We start from the raw sequence: 21,416 nt of genomic DNA, 5'->3' as shown, positions 1-21,416 counted from the left end.
GGTGCCAGCTTCCGGCGCGCCCGACGGAAACTCGGACCCGCGCATCGGACCTTCTGATTGGGCGGCCGGCAGCCAATCCCGGGCGGTGGGTCAGTGGCCGGGGGCGGGGCCGCGGCCTCCACTGCGGCTGCGCGGGGCAGGTGAGGGGCGGCGTTGCAGGTGAGCCGGACGCGGTGGGATCGAGCTGGCGCTGAGGAAACCCACCCCAACCGAACCGGGCGTGGGAGGGGGCGGCCGAGGACCCGACTCCCGCGCTGGCCCGGACCCCGGGCCCCTGAGCCATCCCTGGGCCTCAGCTGGAGCAGGACCCACCCGAGCCCCGGATCCCACCTCGGCGCCACCCGGAGCCCCCTTAGCAGGCGAGACTGGGGCTGTGGTGCCGGAGGGTTGCCCCCTTTTTCCTGGGGTCCTTCAGCTTGCTGTCAGCCACAGGGCTGCGGTGCTCAGGCCGGCCTCAGGACGAGCCCTGACCTTGGGACCGTGGACTGCCCCTGGGGGAGCCTTGGCGGTGCCCTGCATCACCTTCCCAGAGCTGGCAGGCTGCCCGCCCCCGGCCGCGCCGCCCCTGCCCTTCCTGTTTTTTCCAAGCTCTGAAAGGCTGCTGGCACCTCCTGTTGGCTGCTGGCTCAGGTTCTGGGCAGGAAGGCCAGGCCCACAGGATGTCTGGTGACCAGGAAGGTAGCCCTGAGGGCCTCAGAGGCCATCTGCTCGGTGGACAGAAGACTGAGGGCCTGAGAGAGGGGAGGGGTGTTCTAGAAACCTCCGGAGTGTTATCTTCCCGAGTCCAGGCCCGGCTGTCCCCCACACCTGAAGACAGGGTGAGCTCACCTCTGGGCACTCCACCCAGTGCCAGGCATGCGGCCAAGCCGTGGGGCCTGCAGGGCCTCAGCAGCACCTACTGGGCCCCATCAGATGCTCCCAGCAGCCTGGGTGGTGGGCAGGGGAGGGTGTGCGGGCCCATTTTCCCCAAAGATGTGGGACAGGATCTTAGAACAGTGCACGATTTGCCCGCACAGTGGAAGGCAGACCCTGCCCAGGCACACCAGTGTGCTCTCCTGGCTGAGCTCTCACCACACACCTCGGGCGACCGGGCTCCCACAGTGCTCCCAGCACCAAGAGCACAGGAACCCCCATGCCCAAAGAGGTGAGAGCTTGTCCTGGACATGAGGTGAGACACAGCTCAGTCCCCAGGGCCTGTCAGAGCCACACCGCAGTGCAGGCCCCAGGCACCCAGGGAGGCAGGGGCTGAGGTGCCCAGCGACACCCACTAACGCTTGGGCACTTGGGTGTTTGTGGAGTGACTATATGAATGCCAGAATCCAGAGCAGGCCTCTGGCCTGGGGCACTTCTGGACTCCCTGGGGCTGGGGGAGGGCCTGTGGCTGTCTTCAGAGTGTGAGAAAACCTGTGTGTGCTCCAGCTGCCCTTCTGTGTGCGACGGGTACAGTTACAGTAGGAGTGAGAAGACTGGTGTCTGTCCATCTGTCGGCAAATGCTGACCCCACAGCCTCTGCTCTGTGTGTTGCGATGCAGCTTCAAGCAAGGAAGGGCATGGCCCTCCAGCCTCAGCCCACAGTCTGTCTCTCCACGGTGCTTATCCTTTTACCTACTGTGTTGAACTTCCTGTCTTTGCTATTATCACACACACACACACACCTGCCACTAGGCTGTTGCCTCAGCGGGGCCAGGCTGTCGGTCTCACTCACAGTGCACTGGAATGGGTGCCTGGCTCTGGGTGGGGACTCAGCAAATACTTCTCCAGTTAGTAGGAACAGACATACACTCAAGAGAGACAGACTATAAACCAGCAAGGAAACCTGAGCAGAGACGCCTCCCACGAGTGAGACGTGGCAGTGGTTTGACAAGCCTGAGCGTCGGGGGGCCGTGCTAAGAGCCGGGCCAGGCCTGTGTGTCTGCGAGTGTGTGACCCGAGCAGAGCGAGGTGGGCTCCTGGGGAGGAGGGGCTGGCCTGGGGATGGGGGTTATTGTGGGCTTTCACTGGGGAGCAGCAGTAGCCCAGCTGTTTCTTTCCAGCTGCCCCTGCCCTCCCTCCCCGAAATAATGACCCAAGGAGGGAGCCTCCTCACCAGGAGACAACCCACAGCCTGACTCCCGGTGTGTTTCAGTTCCTGTTGAAATGGATGACTTGGAGTCAGACTTTAATCTGAAAGTTGTCCTGCTCAGTTTCAAGCAGTGTCTCAACGAGAAGGAAGAGGTGCTGTTGGACCACTACCTCGCCAGCTGGAGGGGGCTGGTCAGGTGCGTGCGAGGGCCTTTCCTGGCCACGTGTCCCACTGCGTCCCACTGGCACTCGTAGTCACCTGCCGGCCCGGCGCTGGTCAGCTGTCCTCACTAGCGGCCCAGAAGGTGGGGGGTGCTCTCCCCCGCACCCCCAGCTGAGCGCCCGCCTCCCTTGCGCAGGTTCCTCAACAGCCTGGGCACCATCTTCTCGTTCATCTCCAAGGATGTGGTGGCGAAGCTGCAGATCATGGAGCAGCTGTGCGGTGGCCCCCAGCAGGAGCACTATAGCACCCTGCAGGCCATGGTGGCCTACGAGGTGGGCAGCCAGCTGGTGGACCTGGAGAGGCGCTCCCGCCACCCCGACTCGGGCTGCCGGACGGTGCTGCGGCTGCACCGCGCCCTGCACTGGCTGCAGCTCTTCCTGGAGGGCATCCGCACCAGCCCTGAGGACGCGCGCACTGCCGCGCTCTGCACTGACTCTTACAATGCCTCGCTGGCCGCCTACCACCCTTGGATCATCCGCCGCGCCGTTACCGTGGCCTTCTGTGCACTGCCCACACGCAAGGTCTTCCTGGAGACCATGAACGTGGGGTCCCCCGAGCAGGCCGTGGAGATGCTGGGCGAGGCCCTGCCCTTCATCGAACGCGTCTACGACATCTCCCAGAGGCTGTACGCCGAGCACGCCCTGCTGGACCTACCCTAGGGGCTGGCAGGCCCAGGTGGGGTGGGCTTCCCCTAATCCAGAGCTGGGTGGGGGCAGCCGGGACCTATCAGTCCCACCGTGGAACTTTCTGGGTCCCCCTGTGAGCTGAGCTCGTCGGGAGCCATTCAGAGCATCCAGCCTCTGCAGACAGGCTTCACGGAGAAGGCAGACGCTGGCCGTCTGCTCCACGCCCGGCCTCTCCTTTGCCTGGGCATCTCATCTTTACCCTCAGCTAAGGTACACTCATGTCCAGTCAGGCCTTTCCCGGGTGGATGAAGTGCAGGAAGCAGTCAGTGGGGGTCAGGATTAGTGTTCATGGAAAAGCTGCCCCTGCCGGGGAGTCGTGGGGCGCAGGACGCAGTGTCTGCCCAGCTGGGCTGCCTTGGGCCCCTCTGTAACGGCTGGCTGTCCCCAGGACAGGGAGAAAGTCCTGGGCAGGGGTCAGCACTGCAGGCTTTCCCCCCGCCCCTCGCCTCCTCAGCCAGGGGCCCACGTGTCCTCAGCAGTGACAGCAGGACCTGAAGCCCCGAGGGAAGGACTGCCCTGCTGCCACCGCCCTGCACACGTGTCAGCCGCTGCCTGTGGCCTAGAGTCTGCACAGCACAGCCTGAGAACCCCCAGGATCCCAGGACTCCTCTGGGCCAGTGCTGGCTTCTCCCTCTCCAGCATCCAGCGAGATGCTGTGCTCCCTCTTCCCTGCCCCTTACTGCTCCATCCCCGTGGAGCTCAGGAGTCCCAGGATGACATAGCACAAGGGAGGGGGCCTCGACCGCTTTGCCTCAGTGACAGGCTGGCAGGTGGCCACACCCATCCCAGCCATCACCCAGTGCTTGGGGGCCTGGCCCCACCCACTGCCTCTTCACTGTGAGGCCAGGACCTCAGGTGCCAAGGGGACATTATTCACCGTGCAGCAAACGTACATAAGTGCAAGCTTTCAGGTACCCTTAGAAGCTGTAATACGGGTGATGGCTTTTCCAAAATAAATAAACTGCACTTAGCAGAACTGCTGCTCTCCAGGACGGGGGTGTCGGGTGTGCCAGGTACCTGCTCCCAGGCAGTCAGGGCTGTGTCAACCACAGGGACGTGAGGTATGCCCCGGCCAGTGCTGGGGTCCTGCCCATCTCTGTGCAAGCTTTAGCCCTGCCGAACCCCATCTGTTGCCAAGGTCCACATTATCCCCACTTTAGAGGTGAGAAAACTGAGTCACAGAATCGCCTAAGTGGCTCAGTTGGAAACGCAGGTCTGAGGCCAGCCACACACCGTGTAGAGAGAAGAAAATTTGCCTGGACTGCAGCCGGTGGAGGGGGGCTGCTCACGCCATGGCAGTGGCCTGGACAGAAGGAGGATGCCTGTCAGGGAGGGTCCTCTCAGACGCTGCCCCAAAGCCAGCACTGAATAGCAGTGCCCAACACAAGCCACCTCCAAGTCCCCACACCCAGCGGGCACCAGAGCCTGGTGTGCTTGCAAAGGCCAGGGACTGGGGGAACAGCCTGGGATTCCCCCGAGCCAGACAGTGAGGGCTGCACGTGTGTGCATGTGTGCATGCAATGGTGCAGGTGCAGGCCCTGCGCATGCGTGTAGCGTGTGTGCTGTGCCATGTGTGCGCGCCCCACAGGGCAGTGGAGACAGGCAAGGACTGGATCCCTAGACCACGTCCCATAAATGTCTGCCGGGCCCCACCGCCATACCCCAGGGCCATCGCTAGCCTCCCCCAGCTCCTCTGGGTGCCTGCAACCTGGTGTCAGTGAGGCCCCCAGCCCCAGACTGGGGGAGACGGGTCCTCAGGCACCCAGAGGCTAAGCGGGAGCTGCTGGCCTGGCCCCCAGGCCCCCGGCACACCCTGGGGCTGACCTGGCTGCAGCAGCCCGCTTGGTTACAGCATTTCCTCCCTCGCTTGCATGCCGCTCCTCGGGCCCAGCTGTGAGCCTGGCCCGCGCAGGCAGGGCCCAGGCCGGTGTGAGCACGGCCAGCCACGGGGCCCCGCAGCTTCTAGGCCTTAGACCCTCAAGGTGCACTGTCCCCAGGCAGGCCGAGAGCCCACGGCCTCCCCCTCGGGACCCTCCCCACCCTAGCCACGGGGTGGGAGTGGGCCATCCGGCCACCCACTGTCCTCCTGGCTGGCCTGCAGGGCCGTGGGACGCACACCCCCAGGCTGCCCCTGGGCCTGCCGAGGGAGCCACCCCTGCAGTCTCCCACCCCGACTGCCGACAGTGCCTCCCCAGGGCTGGAGGGAGTGTTTCTGTGCCCACTCCCTGGGGCATTGGCACCTCCAAGCCTGTCTCACAGGCAGCCGGAGAGTCCAGGCCCCTCTGGCAGACGAGTACAGGGTGACCCCTCTCCAGGAATAGGTGGGTGCCAGGGGCTTGGGCACAGGCAGGTAGCAAGGTCACAGTCAGCGGCTGCCCAAAGCCTGCCTGCCCGGGTCACTGTCAGCCAGAGAGCCTAGTGGTGGCATCAGGATGAATCCAATGTGAGCACACCTGTGGGGCCCAGGAGATGGAGGACATCTCCAGGGCCCCGAGCTGGCCGGTGAGGACAGGCAAGCGCTTTGCTAAACAAATCCTCTGCCCCTCCACGCCCCGACTCCCCATATCTGGCGCCCCGGTCAGTCTGCCCACTTGCCGTCCCTGCTGGAAGCTGCCACCTGCCATGCCAGGCCTGGCTCTCCTGGGCCTCGCGGCTGTCCTGGGCGTCAGGGCAGGGGCCCCGCTGTGCCTGTCCCGGCAGCTCAGCTGGCCAGGGGACTACGTGCTGGGGGGCTCTGCCCCCCTGGGCTCAGCTGAGGATGCTCTCGTCCCCTGGGCTGCTCTGGGCGCTGGCCACGACGATGGCCATGGAGGAGATCAACAGCGGGTCCACCCTGATCCCCGGGGCTGCGCCTGGGCTACAACTTCTTCAACACGTGCTGGGAGCCTGTGGTCGCTGCGAAGCCCAGCTTGGTGTTCATGGCCAAAGCCGGCAGCTGCAGCGTCGCCGCCTACTGCGATTATATGCAGTACCAGCCCCACGTGCTGGCCGTCATCGGGCCCCACTCCTTCGAGGTCGCCCTGGTCACCAGCTTCTTCCTCATGCCGCACGTGCACCCCCCAGCCCGCGTCCCCTCTCCTGCCCGCCTCGGGAGCCCCTGCGTCAGGAGCTGCCTTGGACCCGCAGGTCAGCTACGGCGCCAGCACGGACTGGCTGAGCAGCCGCGAGACGTTCCCGTCCTTCCTCCACACGGTGCCCAGCGACCGCGTGCAGGTGGCGGCCGTGGTGGAGCTGCTGCGGGAGATGCACTGGAGCTGGGTGGCCGCCGTGGGCAGCGAAGACGAGTACAGCTGGCAGGGCCTGTGCCTCTTCTCTGGCCTGGACGACGCCAAGGGCACTTGAATCGCGCGCGAGGGCTGGGTGCCGCTGCCCAGAGCCGGCAGCCCGCGGCTGGGCTCCGTGCAGGGCCTGCCACGCCGGGTGAACCAGAGCAGCGTGCAGGTGGTGAGGTGTTCTCCTCTGCCCGCACTGCCCGCACCCTCTTCAGCTACAGCATCCGCTACAGGCTCTCGTCCAAGATGTGGGTGGCCAGCGAGGCCTGGCTGCCCTCAAACCTGGTCATGACGCTGCCCAGCATGGACCGGGTGGGTACCGTGCTCGGCGTCCCGCGTCAGGGCGCCCAGATGCCCGAGTTCCCGTCCTACGTGCAGACGTGCCTGGCCCTGGCCGCGGACCCCGCCTACTGCGCCTCGCTGGACGCAGGGCAGCCAGGCCTGGAGGAGCACGTGGTGGGGCCGTGCTGCCCTCAGTGTGACTGCATCACCCTGGAGAACGTGACTGACGGGCTGCTGCACCGCCAGACCTTCGCGCCTTCGCAGCTGTGTACGGCGTGGCCCAGGCGCTCCACAACACGCTGCTCTGCGACACCTCGGGCTGCCCTGTGCGGGAGTCCGTGCGGCCCTGGCAGGTGAGGGCACGGGAGCTGTGCCACCAGCGCCACCAGGGAGGAGGGACAGTGGGAGCAGGTCTGGGCTGGGGGGGCTGGGGGGGCTCCCCGCCCCCCCGTCCCCGCCCCGCCAGCACCCGGAGAACACGCACAACCTGAGCCTGCGGTTTGACACCAACGGGAACGTGGACGTGAATCACGACCAGAAGCTGTGGGAACGGTGGGACCGGACGCCCACACTGCGTACCGCGGGCACCTTCAATGGCAGCCTGCAGCTCTGGCGCTCCCAGGTGAGGCGGCACACGCAGGGAAACCAGGTGAGCGCCAGCCCTGCCTGAGGGAGCGGGGCGGCCCCCAGGGCTCAGGCAGCTGCAGCCAGCCGTGCGGAGCCTGAGCCCCGGGGCCCGTGCCCCAGTGCTCACGGCAGTGCAAGGAGGGCCAGGTGCACCGCGTTAAGGGCTTCCACTCCTGCTGTTACGACGGCACCGACTGCAAAGCAGGCAGCTACCAGCGCAACCCAGGTGAGCCCTCCGAGGGCCGTGGCAGGGGCGAGGCTGGGGGAAGCCGACGGCCCCCAGCACCCCCCTCTCCTCCCCCTGCCCTCTGCAGCAAGTGTGACCAGGACCACAGGTCCCCGGACTGGAGCACCGGTGCCTCCCCCGCCGGCCCAAGTTCCTGAGGCTGCTTCTGCTCTGGCCCCGGCTCTGGGCCTGGTGCTGGCAGCCCTGGGACTCTTCATCTGGCGCCGGCACAGCCCATGGTTCGGGCCTCGGGTGGGGGGCCACAGGCCTGCTCTGCCTGGGCCTCGTCTGCCTCAGCGTCCTCCTGTTTCCCGGCCGGCCCAGCCCTGCCAGCTGCCTGGCCCAGCCGCCGCTGCACCACCTCCTGCTCACCAGCTGCTGGAGCACACTCTTCCTGCGGGCGGCTGAGATCTTCGTGGGGTCAGAGCTGCAGCCGAGCTGGGCAGACCGGCTCTGCAGCCGCCTGTGGGGTGCTGGCTGGTATCTTCCCGCCGGAGGTGCCGACAGGCTGGCAAGTGCCGCCCACGGAGGCGCTGGTGCACTGCCACGTGCGCTCCTGGGTCAGCTTCGGCCTGGTGAACGCCACGCTGGCTTTCCTCTGCTTCCTGGGCACCTTCCCGGTAAAGAGCCGGCCCGGGGGCTACAACGGTGCCCGCGGCCTGACCTCTGCCATGCTGGCCTACTTCATCACCTGGGTCTCCTTCGTCCCCCTTTGCCGACGTGCACGCGGTCTCCCTGCCTGCCGTGCAGGTGGGCGCCATCCTCTTCTGTGTGCTGGGCATCCTGGGCACCTCCCACCTGCCTAAGTGCTACCTGCTGCTGTGGCGGCCGGACCTCAACACCCCTGAGTTCTTCCTGGGAGGGGATCCTGGCGATGCCAGAGGGCGAGGCAGCAGTGGGGGCGGGGAGGAGACTCAGGGAGAAAACAAGCGACCCCTGACCCAGTGACCTCACCCCAGTGAACTCATACCTAGTCAAGGTGCCCCCAGACCAAGTCCCTATGCAGCAACCTAGACTGTGCCCCAACTCCGCTGTGACTCCCCAGCCCTACATTCTGCTGACCTTGACCCCACAGTGACCTCCAGAGTGCATAAGGGGCCTCAGCTCCGTGGGATCTCAACCCCTGGGGCCCCAGAGGCAGGCTCTGTCCCTGCCCCAGCCAAGCCCTGGCCTGCACAGGTGACCCAGTGCCACTGTTCCAGACAGAGGCCCATGGAGGCTTCCTCGGGGCCCCCCGTAGCCCAGGCTGAGCGCACAGGAAAGCCCCCAGCCAAACCATGTGAAGGCAAAGCTGGATACCACTTGCCTGGCTGGGCCCAGCCTGGGGCCCCCCCCAGCATCCTGTCCAAGCATCGTAGGAGTGGGAGGTTGACGGGTGGGTGGGGCTTTCTTGACCCCTCTGCAGGGGTGTGTGCCTGACTGTGGGCCCCAGTGCAGGGCAGAGACCCGCTCAGGAAGGAGGGGGCACCCAGCTTCCTTCTCTCCCTGGCCAGCGAGCCAGTAGAATGTGGCCAGTCCCCTCCAGCACCGCGGACAGAGCCCGGCCAGGGTCGGGGGTCAGCACCAAGGCCAGCACCAGCCGCAAGGACGACCCACCCCGCCCCACCCTCCACCCCCCCGCACCCCCCACCGGAGCCAGGAGCCAGCGCCACAGACAGAAGACCGCCCGCCAGGACTGCTGCGGCCAGGGCCTTGTCGCTGGGTCCTGGGTCCTGGGTCCGCTCTCGGACGGACCCTGGGGAAGCTGACCCGGCCCCTGCACCCCAATCTCCTAAAGTGGTTAAAAAGAGACACAGATCACACGTCGGCCCCATAAAATTAAATGCTTTTTAGTGTTTAAAATAGCATTTACACAGAAGCAGCTCTATTAACTACCTGGACGACGCTCCAGCTCCGCACAGTATCTACAGTGCAGACGTGTGCAGGCCAGCGACGCTGGACGGAGGGAGCAGCGTGCGTGCGTGCGTGCGTGCGTGGGCGGCCACCCCAGGACCGCGGGGAGGGGCGAACTGGCCACGCCCTCTGCCCCAGACCCCGCCCCGGCAGCAGCTGTGTGCATCTGTGGCCCTTGCCCTCAGTGTCACCTTCCCTCTCCTGCCATCTCCCCCTCACTGTCCTCCCGCACACCTTCAGACACACCGTGTGTCCCTGCGGGGTGGGGGTGAACACATGAAACTCTGCTCCAGTGGCTGGGAGTGGGGGACAGCTGACTTGGCCGCCACCCCGTGGAGCACACAGGCCAGGCAATAAATAAATAAATTAGATCTCTACCCTGGGCAGCCAGAGAGAGGCCTCGGGGCTAGGACCCTACCCCCGAGAGGGCCCCCCACCCCGGCCTGGGCAGGATGGGGGGTGGGGCCTGTGAACCGGGTGAAGAGGGGGGCCCAGGCCTAGCGGCCACCTCTCAGCTCAACCTGAGGCCCCGTGCACAGCACTGTGGGCGAGTGCGGGTCCCTGAGGCACACGCCAAGGCGGGCAGGTCAGACCTGCCTGAGCACAGGGAGATGGAGGCCCCCCCACCGGGGTCTGCACAGACACAGCTGCTCTGGCCAGGAGGACGGGCTGCCATCCAGGTTACGGTGGCCTGGGCTACCCTCAGCCCCTCTCCTCCAGCCTGCTGCCACTCTGGCCAGGCCCAGACCCCATGGCACGAAGCACAGGCTGGTCTGACCCAGGAAGGCCACGAAGGCCACACAAGCTCCAGGTGCAGCCCCTCCTGCAGGGGCAGCAGGACCACTGGCTGGAAGCAGTGGCCAGGCCGGAAGCACTCTCTCCTTGGTCACATGATATCGACAAAGAACTCACAGGGGTTCCCCATGGCCTTCTGGAAGGACTGGCGGCTGCCTGTCAGCTCTGGGGGGACAGCGGCCAGCTCCCGGACAGGCGGCCCCCCAGGCGGCCCGCCCACCACCGAGTACGCCTTTGTCAGGGGGTGCAGCGGGGGGAGCCCTGGGGCGGCGGCCGAGGCCTGGCTGCGCGGGCTGCTGCCACGGCTGAGCTGGCCAGCAGGACGCTCCCGCCAGCCGCCGCTGCCCACCCCGCTTGGCACTGTGTGGTCCGACTCGCTGCCACTGCCCCCAGCTCCAGCCGACCGGCTCTCCTTCTCGCGCCCCAGGGCCCGACGGCTGCTCCCGCCAGCGCTCCGGGTGGACCCACTGCTTTTGCTTCCTGGGGTCAAGAAGGGGGGAGAGGAATGGGACGGTCAGTGCCGGGCCTTGCCTCTTCCAAGATGGCCGGCCATTGCGAGGACAACCAGGGGCAGAGCCTGGTGGTCCTGAGCCGGGGTGCAGGTGGAGGGGGGAGCCATGCAGACACAAGGGCTGGGCCGGCCCCGCCCAGGGAAGCAAGAGCAGCTGCAGCAGGCCGGGGGGGGGGCGCGGGGGGGGCAGTGGCAGACAGGCAGGGACACCAGGGCCAGCTCAGTGCCCCCACTCCTCACCCCAGTGCCTGGACCGAGGGCCTGGTCTTGCAGCTGAGAAACCGAGGCCCAGAGAAGGCCGTGTGTGCTTGGCGCACCTGCCGGCCATCTTGGGCTCCCCACCCAAGACCCGCCTTTCGTCTGACCCTGGAGCCCTGGCTGGCCACTCGGCTCAGCCCCTCCTGGGCTCAGGAAGTGTCGGGAACCTGAAAACGCCCACTGGCTGGGGATGTGCCGGGAGGGACGCCGGGCAGGACCCTGGCTTACCGGCCCCGAGGGTCCGTTCCGCTAGTCCTTCAGTCTAAGGCTTGCCCAGCACAAAGCAAGGGATAGATGAGTTACAGAGCAGGCCCGGCTGGGCACCCACACCCTGCTACCAGGGTGTGACCCCACCGGCTGGGCCTGTCCAGGGTCCACAGGTGCCCAACACGGCTTCCCCTCAGACACCACTATCTTCCGATCCACTCTCCTGTCTCCCCGTCCCTTTCTGGGTCCACCGGGCCAGCCACCAGACCTCTCCCCAGACGCGGGGGGCACGGGCCCATGGACCTCACTGACCCCACTCAGCCTCGGGACACTTCCAACAGGTCCCCTCCTCAGGGACACCCCAAGCTTCCCGCTCAGCTGCTCCACACATCCCAGCATCGGGCTGGGCCGTCTATGAAACTGTCACCTCCGGCTGCAGGTGGAAGGCGGAAGTCTCTGTCCTCCACTGTGTCCTGGGGTCCCCATGCCACTCCCCCACCCGGGCCACCACACCCCGACGCGCCCATCCTTCCCACACCACCTCTGGCCTCTGCCACGGCTGGAGCACCGGCCCCCACACGCAACCCCTGAAGCCTCCGGGTTCTTCTCTCTGGCCCCCCTTCGACCACTCGCCCCTTCTAGAAGGAGCCACCCAGGGCCCAAGCACGGAGCGGATGGGAGCGCACAGGGTGGAGGAACCGGCACACAGGGCAGAGCTAGGCGGTGGGGAAGGTGTGGCGGCCGGGCGGGAGGCCCTCACCTTCACTCTGCTGACTGCCAGCACTGCCGCTGCCGTAGCCGAAGCCGGGGTCCTGGTACGCGGGCGGGAAGCAGGGCGGGGGCCCCGGGTACTGGTAGGGGTAGCCCTGCCCCAGGGGCCAGGGGGCGGCCGGGTGGGGCAGCGGGGCCAGCGTGTCCCGATCCGAGGCCCCGCTGGAGCCGCTGTTGAGGTTCAGCGCCGCGAAGTCTGCGAAGGGGTAGGCGGGGGTGAGGGGGGAGGTGGCGCGGGGCGGGGGTGGGCGCGGGGCGGGGGTGGGGGCGGGGTTGGCGTGGGGCGGGCGTGGGGCGGCGTGGGCGGGCCCTCTGGGGACCCCGCCCCGCAGCCCCTACTCACTGCTGCACAGGTCTCCGAAGACGTAGTAGCATTGCTCGGAGAAGGTGATCTTGTTCACCGTGTGCCGCAGGAAGCCGCGCTTCAGCATGCTGCTGGCGTACCTGCGCGCCTCCCGCCGCTCACGGAAGCCCTCCAGGTGCGCGTACAGCCAGTCCACCACGTCCGCCCCTGGTGCGGTGGGCGGCCGTCAGGCAGGGGCCCGGGCCGGCCCGCCCCCTCTGCTGGCCGCGGGACCCTCACCAATGACGGCGTTGGCGATGGTGATCTTGAGCCACATGCGGTCGCGGATCTCCAGGCCTGAGTCCGGCAGCTGCATGACCCGCACGACAGCGCCCATGTCACTCTTCACCGTCAGCGGCACCTCCTCCAGCTCTGCAAGGCACGGCCTCCTCCTCAGCCCGAGTGGCTGACAGACGGGGCGGGGGTCAGAATGGACCCCAGGCCCCACCTGCCGCACCCCTCAGAGACCAGACTCTGCTGGCCCAGTGACTGGGGGGTCCAGCCCCACTGCTTGACAGCTCCGAGGGTCAGGGAGCCGGCACATGGGGGTGGGTGGGGGCTGGACCTTCGTCTCCTACCCTGCAGGCGCTTCATCAGAATCTGGGATCCAACCAGGACGAGGAACCCACGGGCGGAGATCGGGCCTCTTCAACCCCCTCCCCCGCGAGCTCGGGGCTATTAGTCATGTTAGTGGCAGGAAAGCCAGGTGAGGGCCCTGCTCAGACAGCCGCCCCTCCCCGCCCCGCCCCGCCCCGCAGGCAGACCCCTGGGCTGGCCGGGTCCCTCCAGGCATCTTCCACCTCCACCAGAGGCTGGGAGGAGGGCGGAGCCCTGTGGGCGCTGCATCTGACTGCCGGAGCCTGGCATGGGCTGGGCCTCGGGTGCAACCGACCATCCCCATCCGGGGCGCCGCGGCCAGGCCCTCGCCTGGGGCCTCAGTTCCCTGGTCTCGTGAGCCACCACTTACGCGGAGCGCCGGGCACCGAGCTGGTTAGTGAGGAGGTGCTGGTGCGCGTGACGGCGCTGGAGCAGGGGCTCGTACCGTAGCGGGGCAGGGCTCCGGTCAGCGCCGCCGTGTGCGACAGCCAGGCGGCCGGGTCAATGGGCCGAACGGGGTCAGCTGGGCGGCCACCGCGCGGCAACAGACGGACGGACGGACGGCGGGAGAGAGAGCAGAGCACAGGGGCGCAGAAGAGAGAGGACCTTCAGGCCGCGCTGGGCACCCCCCGCCCCCGCCCCGCTGGCCCCGTGGGGTCACTCACCCCTCGGGATGGTGAAGTAGCTGCGGGGCGTCGGGTCCCAGCACTTGGCCACAGTGAGGCTGATGGGCCTGCGGGGAGGGCGGGTCACACGGCGAGGCCCCGGGGGGACCCCCCCAACTCTCAGCCCCTGCCCCGCCCGCCCCGCGCCTCACCCTGTCTGGGACACGATCTCCCGCAGGACCCGCACCGCGTCGTCGTTGCTCATGTTCTCAAAGTTGACGTCGTTCACCTGGGGACGAGGGGTCAGCGCGGTGGGTGCAGGTGCCGGCCCCCCGGCCCCCCAGTGGCTCCCCCGGCCCCGCACCTGCAGCAGCATGTCACCCGGCTCGATGCGGCCGTCGGCAGCCACGGCGCCGCCCTTCATGATGGAGCCGATGTAGATGCCGCCGTCGCCCCGGTCATTGCTCTGGCCCACGATGCTGATGCCCAGGAAGTGGTGCCTCTCTGCAGAGAGGGGGGGTGAGCAGGTGCCCCCCACCCGAGGACCCCGTGCCAGGCCCGAGGACCTGCCCCGCCGAGGCCTCACCCATGTTGAGCGTGACGGTGATGATATTCAGGGACATGGTGGAGTCCGTGATGCTGCTGAAGGAGGAGGCCTGCGGGGGGCGCCAGGTGAGGGGCTGCGGGTGGGACCGCGGCTGGGACCCACCTGCCCGCTCGGGCCTCCACACCTACCCGGTCTGTCTGCCGCAGGCGCTGCTTCCGCCGCCGGCGCTTGTGCTTCCGGATGAGCCGGGAGGAGGTGCTCTGCTCCGTGGAGCTGCTCAGCCTGGCGGGGTCGGGGCGTGGGGGGTGGGGGTGGGGGGGGTGGGGGCGGTCGGCGCAGAGTCAGGGCCTGGCCACCCCTCCCCCACGCGGCAGAGGAAACTGAGGCCAGAGGGGCGGGGGCGGGGCCAGACCTGGGGAAAGCCGCCCCCCCAAGACAGCGAGCCACCAGCAGGGCCCCCTGCCCACACGTGCACATGCACGCGGACACACCCTGCACACACGCCCCGCCCCGCCTCGCACCCCAGCCCTCGCCCACCGGCTGGTGTTGTCGTCCTCCTCCGAGTCGATGAAGCTGCTGGACTCAAGTTCACTGCTCAGCACGGTGGACGCGCTGTCGGGGGGCAGCCCTAGGTCCCGCCGCCGGTCCCCCCTTGGGTGCCCGTTGGTCCGGGCGGCTATGGGGACAGCAGGGAGGGGGGGCTGGCTGTGGGGTCCCCTGGAGGTCACGGGCGGCCCTGCAGCCTAGAGCACCTGTTGACCTGGGAGCTGGCAGGGTGACCGCTGGGTTGCTGGGGGGGCCACTAGGGTCCTGGAACCTCTGCCAAGGGACCCCCGCTGGACAGGGCAGTACGTGGGGGTCAGCAGGGGCTTGGGGCGCCCATGGGGTCCCGGGGAGGTCAAGGGTGTGGCCTCGTTACCCTCCTCGCGGTTCCGGCGTCGGGCTCGCTCCCGCCGGTGGCTGACCAGGGACTCCGTGCCGGTCTCGTTGTCCATCCCATCTCGGCTGCCGGCCACATTCGGGCTGTGCCGACAAGGGGGGCTGGGCTGGGGCGGCCGGGCCACTCACGCCTCGAACGCCCTCTCAGCTCCTCTGCTGCCCTCGTCTGGTGGGACCCCGACTCCAGCAGGGGCCCCCATCCACCCGCCGGCCCACTCCAGGCCTCTCCGCCTGCCCCTCCTCTGCTGACCAGCGCCTACTGACCGTGGGTCCCTGCTCAGGGACCTGCCCCTCCCCACCCCTAAGAGGCCTGGCAGGACACAGGCCCCTCAGAACCACTGGGCTCAGCGCCACCCCTCAGAGTCCTTACTGGAAGGAGGGGGGCCGGGAGTCCCCGATGCCGCCTGTCCGCTCGAGAGGCGGAGGCAGGTCTGCGTGGCCGTCAGTGCCCTGAGACCCTGCATCCGAGTGTGTGCCCTCAGCCAGAACCAGCTGTGGAGGAGAGCAGGGCTCAGGGACCGGCTTCCAGGCAAGCCTTGGCAGGGCACCGGGGCACAGGTGACCAGCCTCCTCCACTCCCACCAGCCCAGGGCCCTCTGCCAGCACCCCGTGGACTCACCCAGGAGACCACGCGGCCGTTGAAGCAGGGCAGCCTAGCATTGTCGTCGGAGATCTCCTCCTTCACAACCCTGCAGGCAGATGCAGCCGTGAGGCCACTGCAGTGGGGCCTGCTCCCAGCACTGGGCTCTGGACGAGGGCCCCAGCTCGTCTGGGGTGCAGGCCACACGGGGCGTCCAGCCACACGCCCAGATGTCAGCCTGTGCAGATGCCCGCACCTGGCACCTCCCTTCCCAGGAACCTTTACCACCCTTCCAAGGGCCCCTTCCAGGGTCCAGGTCCAAGGGGACCCAGACACTCCCAGCACCAAGGGTCACTGCCTGGACGGCCCTAAAATGCGAGTATCTGCCTTGCTCTGCGCCTCTGTGCCCCCCCGGCCTGTGCATGGTGAGGGCAGAGCCCACCCTGCCAGCCTAGAACAGGGCCTGGTTCACAGCAGGCCTCAGCACAGATGCGGGCAGGTCGAGAGGGCACAACACACAGACCGACACGCACACACTCCAAGGGCAGGCAGCCGCCCCCCGGCCCATCGGCCCAGCCAGGGAGACAAAAACAGACCCCCACTCAACGGCACCAGCCCAACTCGAGACCTGGAAGGGCAGCCAAGCTCAGGGCCAGCTGGGCCACAGAGAAGCCTCAGGCCCTGGAGGGCAGCGAGCGCCACCAGCCATACCACTGCCCAGCGGCTAGCCCTGGCCTATCCCTTAATGCCGCCCCCAGTCAGGGGGGCTTGGGGTGGGGTGGGAGAGGCAGGTCGCCAAGGGCCCGGCAATGCTAACTGGGAAGGAGGCCAATGACCCTGGGGCCAGAAACTGGTTGGGGAGGTCCAGGTGTCAGGTTCAAAAGGGTGAGGAGGGCAGCAGGGGAAGGGCCACGGGGCAGGGCGGGCAGTGCTGTGGCCCAGACACATCCCACAGTGCGGCCTCCCCGGTGGCCTGGAGGCCCGGAGAGCAGGGCAGGCAGGGCGGGGCCTGTGGCAGGAGGTGCCCCGAGGCCCTGCCCCCTGGAGGCCAGCCCTGCCCAGCGTGGCAGGTTCCTACACTTGGGCTTGGGCCCAGTGCAGAAACAGGAGCCGGGAGACCAGGCGGGAAGCGGCCTTGTGGCCCGCTGGGCACAGACACCGCGACTCGGCTAGTCCTTGGCAGCAACAGGTGGCACAGGACGCTCCCATCCAGAGAGCAAGGCTCCAGTCCACCCCACCCACCAGGAGAGGGCCCAAGACCTCAGGGCAGAGTGGACAGAGGAGACGGGCCAGCTGGGGAGGGAGGGGGCACCCCGCCAGGGTCCTTCGGTGACCCCCCCGTTCTGTGCCTGTGTGGCATCCCAGGGCCAGCCACACAGGTACAGATGAGGTGAACAGAACAAGGGACAGAAAGAGTCATTTCTCAGGACACCCCCTCTCCCCAGTGAGGAGCAGACACTGTGTTTGCGGCCCCCACTCACACATCACAGTCCGGCAGAGCTGAGCTCTGGGGAGGCCGAGACCCAGCCCAAGATTTAGTCAAGGAGGCCACACAGAAGTTTGTCACCCCAGGAAGACCTGCGGTGGCCTGGGGACACTTGTGGTTCTGCCAGCTGCAGCCAACAGACGGGGCTGCAGCAAGCCCTCCCGGGGGCCCAGCAGGCCCCAAGCACCGTCTCTGAGCGACTGCGGTGACAGAGACATGGGAGGGACCTGGCTCCCACTTCACAGCCCCAGTGGCCCGGCCGGCGGCCTCCCCTGCCGCCCCCCCGCCCCCGCCCTCGCCCTCGCCCTTTCTGACTTACACCACGGGGCCTGCCTGGCTCCCCCAGAGGTGGACACCCCAGGCAGGGGGGCCCAGGGGCATGCTGAGTGCCCACATGGCCAGAGCCTCCAGGTGACCCGCCGCCCGGGGCTGCCTGAGGCCCCCATGTAGCCCACCCACACACGAACGCCCCTCCCAGGGCCCAGAGGCGCTGCTTCCCTGGCCCTCTCCAGCCTGCGAAACACACACCTTGCAGCCTGCACTACGGAGCATCCTGCCCTCCACCGGGCGTTGGGGCGCTGAGGGGCAGCTAGGCTGGGACAGCAGGGAGGGAGGGGCAGGTGCCCCAGCCCCCAGGACAAAGGGCACAGGGGCACACGCTGCCCACCCCCGGCGATGACCAGGGATAGGGACGAGGTCGGGGGTGGGGTTGGGGGAGGCCTTGGCCAAGCCTGGGGAAATGCCCCCCACACAACCCCAGGGCTCCCCTGAGGTCTGAGAGTAGACCTCAGGAGCAGTGGTCAGTGAAGACACTGAACCTTGTGGTGGCCACCCAGGGGCACCCCCATTGGCATCTTGCCCACAACCTCAGGATTCCTGGCGAAATCCCAGTTACCCTAGAACTTGGGCTGCCCATCCCCGCCCGCTACCCCTGCAGACTCGCCCCGCCAAGGAATCTGCTCAGAGCGGGGCCCTTGGAGCTGAGCCAGGGGCCCAGGGGGACCCCTGGGCTCCCAGAGGCCCAGGGGGATGGCCCCAACTATGTCCCCAGAGGCACAGTGTTCCCCCATGGGTCGGGGTCCTCAGCTCCCCCAGAGCCTTCCTCTGTCCCCTCACTGCCTCCTGCCCAGGCCCAGGCTCTGCAGGCCTCGGGGTGAGTGGATCCAAGTCCTCCAAGCCCTGCCACAAGCTCCGGGGGGTGACCCATCTAGACTCTCCCAACACCACTAGGGGCACTGACTCCAGATGGTGGGCAGAGTGGGAGCTCGGGCAGCCTGCGCCAGGCCAAGCGCAGCCCCCCACTGCACCCCCCAGGGCCCACAGACAGACGGCCCCACAAACCGGAGCTCCTGGCGCAGAGATGCAGGGGCCAGGGCCACTGCCAAGTCCAGCCAGGCCTGGAATCGGCAAGGCAGCCCTGGCAACAGAAACCTGTGAGCCAGACACCCTCACCCTCTGCCACTCAGCCCAAAGGCTGGGCCCAGACGTCTCCCTGCACTGCCGCTCACCAAACCCAATGCCTGGCACTTCCAGGCCAGCCGAGCACAAGCCCAGAGACCCTCCCCAGCTTCGCTGGGACACAAAAGCTGTGACCTGCATGGGAAAAGTGGGAGGTGGGTGCAGGACTCGCCACCCACTTGGCCAAAGATGCCCGTGGGGAGTGGGACCCGGCCCAGAGCATGGGGCGGTGGCCACACCTTAGACTTAGTAAGGGAAGGGGTTCCCTTCCTGGCCAGCCGTGGCCAGGAACAGAGGCCCCAGGAACTCAGGGCCCAGCCCACAGTGGGCTGAGGGGTTGGGGCAGGAAGCCCAGGCTCACCAGGTGCCCTCACAGTCCCCAATCTGAGGCCACCCCTCTTATGAGGGGGCTGCTGCCCCAGCCCAGCCAGGACCTGCCCCCACTTTCCCCAACCTCCAGCTACATCCACTAGGTATCTAGGGTGAGCTTCCAGCTCTCATTTATACTAAAGTGTGAGTGACTATTCAGCCCCTCCCAGAAGAAATGTATTACACTGAGTAAATGATTCTACAGAATAAAAAAAACTTGGAGCTCTGTAGGTAGACCTCAGGGGAGGGGAGGAAGAGGCAGATCCTCTCCAAGGGTCCCTGAGGCCAACAGGCCACAAACCAGAGGTCTCGGGGGTGGGGAATAAGGTGAGCCTCCCCTGCTCTGTCTGCCCATTTCGCCTTCCAGAGTCACCCGAATCCCTCCCCGTCCCAGCCCAGCCTACTAGCCCGGTCTTGTTCTCTCCCCCCTCATCCCAGTCATGCTGAGACAACCTGAAGAACTCCTACTTGTGCTTCAAGACCCAGATCTGCCTGCCCACTGACCTCCTAGGCCAGGGCACCCATGGGTCCTGCAAATCCTCCAGCAGGCCCAGCCTCTGCTGGGAGTGCACCTTGATGGGGGCAGGGGTCTCTGCAGCTCAGCAGCTACCAGACGGAGGAACAGGGTCAGGGCCCTCAGGATGCACCCCAGATCATGGTCCAAGGGCAGCAACCTAGGGGGTTGGGCACACACTGTGCCTCACATTCCCTGCTGGCTTTGGTTTGTGACAGAGCATGTGTGACTTCAGTAATTTTTGTTGAAATAATAAACTAAGTTAAAAACAAAAGCACCCTTTCACATACCCAGTGCTCACAGCCAAAGCACAGCAGACCCAGAGCAGTGAGACTGTAGGAGATCACCCAACGAGGGCTGGCTCCCCAAATCAATGCCCTACCAGGGGAGCCCAGCCTGGGGGTGGCTCCTAACACGAGCCCGGCAGGGCTGCAGGCTGCCAAGAGCACATGCCCCCTTCTCTGCCTCTCCCTGGTGCTGAGGAGGCATGAGAGTCCAGCTGCCCACATGTCCCTCAGGCCTTCCTGAGAGCCACAAAGTAGCCTCAGCTTGACCTGACCTGGGCCTGCCCAAGGCCCATGCAAACCACAGAATCCAGGAAATGGCTCAATGTCAAAGTCCCGAGACGCAGCCACAGACAAGGACATGGGCTGCCTGAGGGCACCCAGGCACACCTGCTCCGCGCACGAGGCCTCTGGGTGCCCCCCCCCGCCCCCGCCCCAGCACCGCTGAGCAGGGGACTCAGGTTACCCGTGGCTGTGCCGGGTCAGGCCTCAAGCGGACAGCCAGCCTCCAGCTCACCGCTCACCGTTCCAGAGGCCCAGCCCAGCACAAGCGGGAAGTCCCCACGGCCAGAACAGCCACCACTAAGGGCAGACATGCGGACGCTGACACAGAAGCTGCCCCGAGTCAGCAGTTGGCCTGGGCCGCTCCCAGGAACCCAAGTGCCATGTGGCTCAGCAGGGACAGAAGCCCTGTGGCCAGCAACCCCGGGGCAGGGGTGGGTGGAATAAAACCCCACATTGCCCAGTGACCCTTGACCTCTGCCCTGTCCCGAGGGCCCGGGAGAAGGGGATCAGGAGCCTCCAGAAACGTCTGCAGACCCCAGCAGACAGATCTGTGCCCCTGTCCCAGATCACCTCATTTCCCCCATGCTAACTAGGGAACCCACTGGGTGGCCGGCACCCTGTCCCCACCCCAACCCCTCCCCTCCCAACACTCGGACACTCCTCTGACCCCAAGCCCCATGAATCGCAAGCTCTCCAGGCCATCCCTAAGCATCTGACCTCCACATAAGGGGGGCAAAGGACCCTGAGCCTGACAGGTGCCAAGGTGGTATTTTCGAGTTCGACCTGGACTACAGACCTCCACCGCAAGTCACACTCAGGACAGGACCCAGGGCAGGTGGAGAAGCCAGGACCCTCGCCTGCCCACCGTCCAGAGCTCTCAGGCTCCTGGGCAGGCAGTCAGGGGCCCAGGCGTCCCCTGCTCAGGGCACAGACAGGTGGGACACACCGCACCGGGGCGCGCAGGCACGGGGAGGCACCGCCCGGGTCACAGCCCCAGGATCTGCCCTGCCTGGCGCAGACAGGTGCCCACACGCGCGCCCGCGCACAGGCCCTGTGGCCCACTGACCCGAAGTCCTGGTCCATGGACTTGAAAAAGAATTTGTAGGCGTGCACGGGCCGGTTGCTGAGCACGTTCTTGAAGTCGGCCAGCGTGACGCGCTCGGGCGCCACGGGCAGCTTGACCAGGTACGGCGTCTCCTCCTCGTCCATGTGATAGATGATCTTGGTCTCCGCCATGGCGCGGCGCTAAGGCCCGGCCCGGGCCTTGGACGCGGGCGCCTCCCCGCCGCCGGCCCGCGCCCCGCCCGCGCGCCGCTCCCGGCCCAGCCGCGACCAGGCCCCCGCGCCCCCGCCCGGCCGCTCCGGCCCCGCCCGCCCTGCCGGCCTCAGCCCCGGCCCCGGCCCCGCGCACACCACGGCTGCTGCCCCGCCGCCCGCGGCCACCCATGCGCCCCCGGCCCGGGACGCAGGCAGGGAGGGCGCGAAGCCCGCCGCGTCCGTGCGCCCCGCCGCCGCCCCCTCGGGCCGCGCGTTAAAGGGACGGCGGGCCCTGCTGCGCGCGGCCGTGGGGGGCGCCAGAGAGCGGCGGGCCTGACGT

At 67.3% G+C, this 21,416-nt stretch overlaps 3 protein-coding genes across 7 annotated transcripts; 2 read left to right on the top strand and 1 right to left on the bottom strand.

The window, feature by feature from the left end:
- Positions 1-102: 102 nt before the first annotated feature.
- CPTP (ceramide-1-phosphate transfer protein) lies at positions 103-3,940 on the top strand. 4 transcript variants are annotated; one of them, XM_060141751.1, is made up of 4 exons: positions 144-159; positions 1,766-1,914; positions 2,126-2,258; positions 2,421-3,940. In XM_060141751.1, exons 3-4 carry the CDS (start codon positions 2,137-2,139, stop codon positions 2,941-2,943), a joined length of 645 nt encoding a protein of 214 aa, XP_059997734.1. In that variant the 5' UTR covers positions 144-159; positions 1,766-1,914; positions 2,126-2,136; the 3' UTR covers positions 2,944-3,940. The 4 variants fall into 4 exon arrangements, with proteins under 4 accessions (XP_059997735.1, XP_059997734.1, XP_059997736.1 ...); XM_060141752.1 differs by lacking the exon at positions 1,766-1,914 and having other exon boundaries at positions 103-159; XM_060141753.1 differs by lacking the exons at positions 144-159; positions 1,766-1,914 and adding an exon at positions 172-818.
- Positions 3,941-4,075: 135 nt separating this feature from the next.
- TAS1R3 (taste 1 receptor member 3) lies at positions 4,076-9,221 on the top strand. The gene is given in 14 exon segments (XM_060141754.1): positions 4,076-5,729; positions 5,731-5,809; positions 5,811-6,020; positions 6,097-6,415; positions 6,418-6,774; positions 6,777-6,877; positions 6,991-7,173; positions 7,236-7,377; positions 7,435-7,500; positions 7,503-7,544; positions 7,547-7,632; positions 7,634-7,860; positions 7,862-8,086; positions 8,088-9,221. Coding segments are annotated over 14 exon segments (2,565 nt in total). The 5' UTR covers positions 4,076-5,439; the 3' UTR covers positions 8,326-9,221.
- Positions 9,187-21,140, bottom strand: DVL1 (dishevelled segment polarity protein 1). 2 transcript variants are annotated; one of them, XM_060141747.1, is made up of 15 exons: positions 20,886-21,140; positions 15,463-15,532; positions 15,214-15,335; positions 14,824-14,927; positions 14,442-14,580; positions 14,093-14,186; positions 13,944-14,013; positions 13,722-13,861; positions 13,570-13,646; positions 13,418-13,485; positions 13,123-13,275; positions 12,396-12,527; positions 12,156-12,323; positions 11,802-12,008; positions 9,187-10,545 (listed from the first exon to the last, which is right to left on the bottom strand). In XM_060141747.1, the coding sequence occupies exons 1-15, from the start codon at positions 21,053-21,055 to the stop codon at positions 10,157-10,159; spliced, it is 2,103 nt and encodes a 700-aa protein (XP_059997730.1). In that variant the 5' UTR covers positions 21,056-21,140; the 3' UTR covers positions 9,187-10,156. The 2 variants fall into 2 exon arrangements, with proteins under 2 accessions (XP_059997730.1, XP_059997731.1); XM_060141748.1 differs by having other exon boundaries at positions 13,198-13,275.
- Positions 21,141-21,416: the final 276 nt, after the last annotated feature.

This window comes from Lagenorhynchus albirostris, chromosome 2, assembly GCF_949774975.1.
Source record: "Lagenorhynchus albirostris chromosome 2, mLagAlb1.1, whole genome shotgun sequence".
NCBI classification, from domain to species: domain Eukaryota; kingdom Metazoa; phylum Chordata; class Mammalia; order Artiodactyla; family Delphinidae; genus Lagenorhynchus; species Lagenorhynchus albirostris.
Note: the sequence above shows the minus strand (reverse complement) of the source record. Positions and strands in the feature narration are given on the sequence as shown.

Bases quoted from the DNA above. Each gene is read 5' to 3' on its own strand.
- DVL1 (XM_060141747.1), bottom strand. From the start codon at position 21,055: ATGGCGGAGACCAAGATCATCTATCACATGGACGAGGAGGAGACGCCG. The intron at 15,533-20,885 runs GTCAGTGGGCCA...ATCTGCCTGCAG, and splicing joins TCCATGGACCAGGACTTCGG to GGTTGTGAAGGAGGAGATCT. The intron at 14,187-14,441 runs GTGGGCGAGGGC...CGACCCCGCCAG, and splicing joins GAGGACGACAACACCAGCCG to GCTGAGCAGCTCCACGGAGC.
- CPTP (XM_060141752.1), top strand. From the start codon at position 2,137: ATGGATGACTTGGAGTCAGACTTTAATCTGAAAGTTGTCCTGCTCAGT. The intron at 2,259-2,420 runs GTGCGTGCGAGG...TCCCTTGCGCAG, and splicing joins AGCTGGAGGGGGCTGGTCAG to GTTCCTCAACAGCCTGGGCA.